The sequence below is a fragment of the Amphiprion ocellaris genome, chromosome 9 (genome assembly GCF_022539595.1).
Source record: "Amphiprion ocellaris isolate individual 3 ecotype Okinawa chromosome 9, ASM2253959v1, whole genome shotgun sequence".
Classification (NCBI taxonomy): Eukaryota; Metazoa; Chordata; class Actinopteri; family Pomacentridae; genus Amphiprion; species Amphiprion ocellaris.
Genome location: NC_072774.1, coordinates 22,221,378 through 22,231,053, shown reverse-complemented (window position 1 = coordinate 22,231,053; position 9,676 = coordinate 22,221,378). Strand labels below are relative to the sequence as shown.

The following is a 9,676-nucleotide window of genomic DNA, read 5'->3' as shown; positions in this document are numbered from 1 at the left end:
ATTAAAAGCATCTTTGAGAGAACACAACATTAGGTTTGTGCAGTGCTAATTAAATGCGTTTTGACTGCTAATGACCCTAGACGTGGTACGATTCCTGCCTGTACTTTCCACACAACCTCCATCTCCTCGCTCCCCCTTCTTCCCTCTCTCATGCACGCGCCGTTTTCTCCTCCTCAGCAGCAGCACCACAGCCACCGGGTCGCCATGGAAACCGATGAGAGACACACGTCGAGGGTGAGAGATCGAGAGGGAATGAGGAGGACAAGAAGGGACACGGAGGGAGAGGGAGGGAAAAAAAAGGGGGGAAGATGAAAGGTTGGGGTGTTACCATATGCCCCCCCACCAGACACCCCCACCCCTCCTCACCTCTAACCCCACACCGACGCTTCAGTTTCAACCTGAACCCCCCAACCCCCGATCAAGCGCCCCACACGCACTGGCCCCCCTTTCACGTACCTCTGCCTCCCCCGTGTTCTCTCCCCCATCTCTTTGCTCTCCATCCCTCTCTTGTCCAGACAAGGCTGCTCGCATGGCGGGGATGGAGACGTTCACCGATGGAAGCACTGGTAAATTTTCACACACATAAAAACCACAAAACATTAAAAGGAGGGGGGGAAATGATTCTAGTGTTGAGATGCAGTGACTTCTTCTTCTTTTTTTTTTTTTTTTACTTCTTTCCATGTGTCTTTTAACCTTTCCTCTCCTCAGCTGTGCTATACACTTCCACTTTCACCTTCTGAAAGCACACTCTTTCTGTTTTCAATTCAAAAGGCGAAAGATTTTTAGTCCACTTGCAGGAGGAGCCCGACTTTCCTCGTGGCAGTGTCCTGGGGAGAGGCAGTGATGAGAGAGAGAGAGAGAGAGAGCACATAGGGGTAGGGAAATATTGGTCCTAATGATTTTTTGAGCGGGGCTGGGCTTTTTTTCCCCTTCTTTATTGATTAGAAAGAAATTAATTCACGGGGGCAACCCTCGTGTTGTGACTCTCTCTCACCTCTCACTCTGCCTCTCCTCTCCTCCCGTGCTCCTTTGCTGGACGAATGGCGTTGTGTCTTCTTGCCTGCTCTGCATGTTGTATTACCGCGGGAATATTTGATTCGGAATATGCTCTGTGTTATGCATACAGCCGTACGGAAGCTTTGCTGCAGCTGTAATGCTTTCATCATCTGCGAACATCATGCACGTTGTGTGACTGAGGGATCGTGTGGTTATTGGGGCTGGATGCGATGCAATTATTGAATTTATGCACATCTGCCAGCTTAGTGGGGAAATGATTTTGAAATGGACACATCTCTCCTGCTCAGACTGTAGCCCCGCTGGTTCTTCGTCTTTGCTGCTGTTGATTCCTAATTGTAAAAGGCCACGGCTGAGCTGAACGCATGCATGTGTGAACCGTGCGTTAATGGGCAACCCGTGTCTTCATTTGCGCGCACTGTAGTCTGTAACGGAGCAGTTTACAGCCAAATTTACCCGCGCTGTGGGGTTTTTAATCAATTTAGTCGATATTTTCTTGTCGGTATCCCGATGTCCTCAGATAGCACAATAACACCTCAGGGTGGTGAGGGCTGATACGCCGCCGAAGGGAAATCGATGGACAGACTGAGTTAATTATGAGAAAATCAATTAAAAGGAGGGGATCTGTGGGCTTTATAAAGCCGAGCAGGAAACCCGCACTGGCAGAGGAGAGGAGAGGATAGGAGGGAGCAGCCAGCCTCCTCTGTCCGCTGCTGAGGCTGCCTCTCTGGCCGCTAAACGCTCCTCTGGTCGCCCCGATGATCATTTACTCATCTGCTGCGACATCATGTGTCTCTGAATAGATTCACATCCCAACAATGTGTCGCTTAAACACATTCAAAGTTTTCAAATACCTGCCATCACTTGTGCAGCGTGGTGATTCCTTTTGCGCACAATCCTGCACTTATACCAGAATTATCGTGTGCTGTGATTTGGTTCAGGTGTGTTTTCCACACACTTCTCTTTCATTTTTTTTAAAATTGCAGCATGCACTCCGACAAGATATGAAATATTACACCTTTACGCACGACCTTCAGTTTCTTCTGTTTCTTAAGACAGGAGCATCCCATCCATGCATACATGAGTTTATCATGTTAAACTAGTTCACAGATGCTGTGGATTATGTTGTCGGTTTTACAGCAGGACACCTAAGCTCGTCTAAGCTTGTAGGGAATTTTGCTGTATTGTAAGCATGTTTCGGCATATGGTAATTTAGGAACCCCCTTGTATTTAAAAAAAAACTACTTTTTTAGTTTTAGAATAACTTGAAGTAATACAATTAAAATGCATGTTTGAAGACATAATAGGCTGACAGAGAACACATCAGACCGTTTTAGTCAGCAGACAGTTCACCTTCAGACTGCAGCTCTAATGCAAGAAAGAAAACGCCTTTATATATATTTGTGTGTATCATGTAGGCCATTTCGATCTTTTATTTCTCCCAGATTCCATTTTTTCATGGTTGATATTTAGAAGTCTACACTCAGTTGCATATTCCTTAGTGCTGCAATGAGAAACATTCTAGGCTCTGCACTTATTTCAGAAGAAACGCCCAAGCTTACCGGATCATCATAATAAGTAATAATCTTACACACAGGCCTGTATTTTTCTTTGTTTTACGCGTGCACGCGGTTTTTTTTTATTAACGTGGGCAAAAACGTTTGATTTGATGTTTTCTCCTGTAACATTCTAATAGGAATAATTAGGATGAGGCTTGTCAGTAACTGTCATTTTGAGCTGCAGCCTCCTGTTTGTCTTAACTTTCATTCAGAACTCTACCTTCATCTGCTACAATGTGTATGTGTGTGTGTGTGTGTGTGTGTGTGTGTGTGTGTGTGTTATTTGCTTAATCCAAATCTCATCTATCACAGTTCATATTTCCAGATCTTTCAATTTTGTTATAAAAATTGCTCAAAATGTTTTTTTAATTAAATGAAGCCCAGAGATAAAACTTCTGAATTATATTTCAGGTGTGCTGTTATTTTGAGATTAGAACTTTGAACACTTTGCCTAAGTTAAATATACGTGTGTGTGTGTGTGTGTGTGTGTGTGTGTGTGTGTTCATTATCAGCATTTTAAACTTGTCGTTTTTTTGTACATGTGAGCTACGGTTTGCATTTTCCGAGAATATGTAAACTCCAATGCAGATTATCTTTTATTGACTGCTTGATGAATGTGAATATTTTAAGACCACGATTCCGAGTTTATTACATAATCGCTGTCAGTGGCCTGTGTTCCCTATTTGAACTATTTAACCTGGCCTTCATTTGTGAAGGAAATATGCATATTAGGCCTATTTAAATATATTTTAAAAATACTATGACTTATCTGTTTTTGTAGTAGGTTTCTTCAATCGGTATAAGAGTAAAATCTGCAGCCTGGAATTTAGAGATATTCAAAATTTCGATTTAAATTTCGAAGTGAGCATATTTAAAATCCTTTGCAACAAAGCTCAGTAATATTCCGCAGCTGTGCTTCTCCATTTAAACACAAGGCCCCATATTTAACCCGCATTATAATATACTTGTAATAATTTCTGTGTATTGTAGTTGTAAAGCTGTTTCAGCAGTAATTATCTACTAGAAAGAAATGTGACAATAGATCATCTTTATATTGTAAGATATGCTCATGCGATTTAAAAAAAATAGCTTAAAAAAGTAAAGATATTCCGATTAATTTTTTTTGTTGTTGTTTGGACGAAAATGTGAAAAGTAAATACGTGAAGTGAAAATTTAGTTGTATTTAAATGTGCCATAAGTACGGACTAGAATTACTTTTATAGAAGCCTGTTTGCAGTTTTCTGAAGTTTCTATAATAATCGCGGAATCAGATCAAATACACGGGTATTAAAAGGCTATTAATCCATCAATGACATCTGCACACGTTGGACAATCCTAAATAAAGCCTACTTTATAAATTCTCTATTTTAAAAATCCTTTATAAAATTGCATTTTCAAACGGGTTTGTGAAGAAGAGGGGGTATGATTATTCATATTTTATTGGTTATCCCAAACGGATTTGAGGTGAACGTTCCAATGAAACGTCGTCAGATTAGCTGGCAGTGTTTTTGCAGAGCTGGCACCCTGACACCGCTGTCCTGCCTCTTATCAACTTCAAACACACCACAGGAGCGATACGTTCAATTTTATGGTTTATGTTAACAGCCTGTCAAGGAGCTCATTTCACAAACGGTTTATTGACACAGTTATAAAGCGAGATCGCTCCTTGTGGCTTTGATATAGGTCTTTCTATACATTTTATTTTTGTCACCAGAAATTTCAGTCGGTATCAAGCACCACGGGCCAGACTAAATTAATCCATTCTCTGCGGACGACTCTCCTCCCAAACGGAGCGGCAGCCCGGTGCACAATGCGTTAATGACCCGCAGGTCAGAGGTCGTCTGGCCAGTTCCTCAATTAAAGGAGGAAAGATTGCAGTTGCACGGTGCCTCGTTTTTTTGTGACAGGGTTCAGCAACGACTGGTATACAGAATACACTAATGTAGGATTATCCTGAGTAGCTAAACTGGAACTCTAAATTGCTAAATGCCCACCAAAGTGCACTGCAAGTTTTATTCATTTTTTTTCAGAATTAAATGTTTTATTTATTTATTTTTACATTATTTTAAGGAAAATGTAAAATCATATTTTAAAAATGAAACATTTCTTTGTAGTGTAGTTTATGGTTGATGTGTCTACAGTGAACCTATTGAAATTTTATTTTACTGTAATTCACTGGAGACATTTTAAAAGCTTCTTGCCTCAGAGAAAACAATATCTTGCAGATCCTTGATTTTGTGTTGTTGATTTTGAGTGTGTGTGTGTTTGTGCAAGGGTACAGGATATTGTCTGTCTTAACCCTAACCTGTGGAAGAGGATGCTCCCCCCTTCCTCATATAGTCCTGCATCAGTTGTGGTTACTAAATATAATCAATGGATAGTTCCCAATCATCACCGCATTAGCTGATAAATGGTGGCAGGATTGATCAATCGAAAAGATCATGTTGTTGACGGCGTTGTCCTTCTTAACCTGAGCCAAGCACAGCAGATGCACAGACTGAGGCTTCACCAGCACAGACAGGACTTCAATAAGTGACAAAACACAAGTGATAAATTGATCAAAAATTACCACAATGAAACAGGCCTCTTGTGAGGCCACACATGTTCATTATGTGAGTGTGTCCCCGCGTTTGTGGTTGGAATACATCAAGAAGTCAGGGTCAGAGTTCAGCTTCATCCCAGACTGATGACCCTGCAGACTGACTGACCTTTGGTGGTCTAGCAGCTGGGGGAGGAGGCAGCAGATACTGGTCCAGCTACCCACAGACGATAGGTAAAGGAAGCAAGAAGGGGAAAGAGGAGGGGAAATTTAGAACAGAAGGGTGAAAAGTAAGAGCAAAAGGGAATCTAAAGAGGAAATTAGCAGGAGGGAGAAACAGAGGCGATTGGTTACCACGGTGGACCTTGAATATATCGCTGTGGTTTTTGTCGATCCATTCTGTTGTGGTCTCCCCTGGTTTTTGTGCTTGGCTCTGGTTTGGAGTAGTGAATTAACACCTGACCCCAGCTTCTGACCCCACCCCCTTACTCCAACTACCCCCTCCAGATTAGCAAATATGTGCTATCTAGCTAAGACACACACATACACACATGCACACACACACACACACACACAAATATATATATAAGCAGCTCAGAATTGCAATCACATATGTACACATGTAGCTATTTAATGTTTAGAGAGTATAAAAAAACAAGAACAATGCAACGCCTGTACAATGTCCACCCAGCCTTTTCACTTCCCATCATCTGTCCACATCTAATTCCCTGTAGTGGAGCCTCAGTGCTCACTGCTTGTCACCATAACGGTCAGTCTGTAATGGCTATCTCCCCCCACACAATGACTAGGGAGGGAGTCTCCCCCCCCTCACACACTTACCCTCATTCATTTTACCTGCAGGACGTCGCCCAATGTTGGCCCCGTTGCCACAGTCTTGGACCTGGGATATGCGCACACCCTAGCATCCTACTACACCCGTTATCCATAGCTTTTGATCGTACCAGTTTACACCTTAGCCCTTTTCTTACCCTATACATAAAGTGTGCTTATGCAGAGGGTTGAGGCTCCCTATTAAAAAATGTGTTGACTTTTGAGGTAGTCTGATTTGAAGAAAGTTAGAGGAAATCCAAATTATTTTGGGATTTTTAGAAGAGCAAAACGAAAATAGAAATCATTGTAGCTTCAACCTGCTAGTAGAACCACTGGTTTATAGTTGCATAGCTGCAAGTCGTGGTTTTCTTATAAAATAGTAGTGATGACTGTTGATTGTCTGTTGTGTTAAACTGCAACAATTTAATTTACCAGCATTTAATTTACACCTAATATGTTACAAAAATGCAGCACGTCAACAACATCGGTATCTAAGATTGTTACTCGACATTAAGTAATTTAAAAAATCAGTACCACAGCAACATCTGTTTTATTTCTAAATGTGCTAGAATTTGCTCATTCTGAAATTGAATTTCTCTGCATTTCAGCATTCCACATCTCTGCCAATGTATATTTTTTATTTGCATTATTGAGTTATTTAACTCTTAATCCAATTTAATCTAAAATGTTAGAACTGGTTGCAAATGGTCAAGTTAATAGAGACTAATGTGATATTAATTATTTCAAAAATGTAACCAGCAAGTGTTTGATCATTTTCCTTGTTAGATTATTGAAATTATTTAATGTTATATTTTAAGTATTTTCAGGGCATTTTATCCCTTTATAACAGAATGTGACAGAAGAGAAGTGAGGAGAAAGAAGTGAGCTGACATTCAGCAAAATTGGGGTTTGTGGGGTGGGGTGGATTGGTCAGCAGAATTTGTAATGCCCACCCTCCGCCTGTGAGTGTCAGCAGAGAGCAGCCAGTGTGTCTGGCTCAATTAGGTTTCCTACCTATCTTCCCACTGTGTCAGACGCAGGAGGAAGGCAGCAGAGAGGGGGAGAGCAGCGGGAAGTTGCCCAGAGGAGAGGGAGGACAACAGAGGAAGCAGGAAAAATACATCTTTTTATCCCTGCTCTCTCCGTCAAAAGCCCTGTACAGTTTCCTCTTTTCTGTGTCTCTTATTTCCCCCGTTTTCTGCCCCTGCATCCCACCCGCCTCTTACTTTGTCCTGCTCTCACCCAAACCCCTAATCCTCCATCTTTACCCCACACTCATTCCTTAATCCTAAATCTCTTCTTCCCTCTCGACCAGCCCTCTCTCAATTGTTCTCCCTGCACCTCTGTTACTCTCCTCCTCCCTCCTCTTTCTGTCTATCGCATCTGAACATGCCACCTCTCAGCATAACCCTTTTACACACTCCAGATGACCGCAGCACACCTCATTTTGTCTCCTTCGTGTGTTCAACATTTCTGTTTTTTCCCCTGTTGCTGTCTTTGCTGTCACCCGCACATCCTCTTTATGCCACTACCCCTCTACCTGGCCTCTCTTGCTGTCCAACCCAGTGCCTGATTTAAATATTTCCATCACTAAAAATGTCAAAAGAAATTAGAGCTTGTTCCTAAATTGTTTCACTTTGTAAGAACAACTGCCATGCAGCGGCTGGAAAACACTTGCCAGGATTTTTTTTTTCTGTCCCAAGCTAGCTCACACCAATTTTAGTCACTGCAGCCATTTTGTTGGATGTGATCAATTTTCTGTGATGTGGCTTCAGTCGTTTTCAGCTCATCAGCTTCCCTGTTGTACGAGGGTGCAGCTATGTATAGCTCACTATTGCCAGCCTTTTTCAAGAGGTGGATGAGAAGTAGGAAGTTTTGATTGTGGATGTTGGTGCATAACCATTGACAGTTTTTTTTCAGGATCAAATATATGACAAAATAATTGCATGTAATCTTCATTGATGTTACATTCATAATGAGAAACTGCTTAGACTTTGATGGTTGAAGTTTTTTGAAGTAAGTGTGGGCTGTAATTTCGCCCCCGAGTTTAACCACACACAGTTTCACAAATGGTGTTTCTGTGCCACCTCAGCACAGCTCATATTATTCTGATAACAAGAAAACTTCTGTCATGTTCTACAAAATAGGATATGTTTTCTTTATCCGTCAATGGCTTCGGCCCTGAAAGGCTTCATTTTGGCTGAGCAATGAAAGGCTCAGAAACATCAATATGGCTGAGCAGGATAAGAAGAAAGAACCATATTCCTGGTCTGTATCACATTCCCTCCATATCCCTCTATTTGTATGGTGCAGATATTGGGTCTCAAGCGAAAAATCAGGATTGCGTTCTCACAGAATGGCAGTATTCGTCTGTTGAAGTGGAATAGGAATGTTATATGGAACCAATGCATCCAGACTCGCCTGGACATCTCAACAATATCACTTCACACTTTCCTCCCTCCCTGTCCCTCCTTCTGTGTGTCTCTCTCTCAATAAGTTTCTCTCTCTCCATCTCCATCACAACCACAACAGTGCGGAGGGCGAGGTTTGGATTAGGCCTAAACATACAATCATGTCGGCCCAGCCATGACTGCCGGCTGCTCGTGCTGGGTCCACCATGGAAATAAAGTCTGTGAAGAAAGGAAAAGGGGAAAAAAAAACAAAAAGAGAAATCCACTTCATGCGCCTCTCACTTCCATTCTCTTTGTGCATTTAACGTGTGAAAAAGGATTGCTGAAAGGATGTCAAGAAGCAAGAAAAAATAGATGGGAAAAGACAGACAGTTATCCTTGCTTTCCCTCGCCTGTCACACTACAATGTGCATGGTTGATAACTAATTCAAAAAACATGCATGGGCTGGATTTAGCTTTTCAAATAACTTGTTCGTCTGAATGCGATTTAAAGGGTGTTTTTATGCAGCTGCCTGTGGCTGATCAATGCTGTTCCTCTTGTCATGCTGTAAGAGTATCACATTGGTATACAGTAATTCAACACTAGGGGAAAGGAACAATTTTGCATTGTGTATGGATAACATTTGGTTTGCAGAGTATGATGTATATGGATGGGGTTTGGGACTGTATTGTAGTCCGTAGCTGTCAGTGCAGAGAAGAGAAGAGTTTCAGCACTGCAGACAGTGATTTCACCGATGTACACTCGCTGCTTTTGCCTCCTGCTTTTTTCCCCCTCACTCATCCTATTTTCAGCCTTTCATTTTTTACACAAGGGGAAAATGAGGAAGAGCAAAACCAACATATGAAAACTAAAACATGACAGAGAGGGGAGGGGATGGGGAGGAAGGGGAGGAGGAACAGAGGAAGGAGAGGCAATCTCAGAAAACAAGAGGGCTTTCAAAAGTAAGGGATGAAAGCTAGTCAGGCTGTTATTTTTGAAAAATGATCCTTGTGTAGTGCTCCTCTTAAGAGCCAGGTACATATTATTTTATCTTCCTGAGGAGACTCAGCGAGGTGTTTTGGAACAAAAAAAAAACAAAAAAACTCAGCAATGGTTTCTTTTAAGTCGTGCAATTTATTGTCAGTGATGTAAGTTTTGACAGGTGCATTTTAAATCATTTCCAGCTTCTCTGCGAAATGCTTCTCTAATCAGCTCTGTGGGTTATATTGCAAAGTAACTAATCAAATCCTGAATTTTCAGCTGCGTTTCTTATCACAGCCCTTTGACAACCGGTTATTCATAAATGTTCTTTTATATGTCAAATTCATACATCACTCTGAAC

At 41.6% G+C, this 9,676-nt stretch overlaps 1 protein-coding gene across 4 annotated transcripts in view; it reads left to right on the top strand.

Moving 5' to 3' along the window:
• The first annotated feature begins 289 nt into the window (after window positions 1-289).
• pou2f2a (POU class 2 homeobox 2a) overlaps window positions 290-9,676 on the top strand; it is a 64,405-nt gene continuing 55,018 nt past the window's right edge. Inside the window, exon 1 of one of the 4 annotated variants that reach the window (XM_055013812.1) lies at window positions 290-566. In XM_055013812.1, the coding sequence (XP_054869787.1) occupies window positions 332-566 (235 nt within the window). In that variant the 5' untranslated portion in view covers window positions 290-331. The remainder of the gene's footprint in view (window positions 567-9,676) is intronic. The other 3 variants (XM_055013811.1, XM_055013809.1, XM_055013810.1) reach the window with 3 other exon arrangements.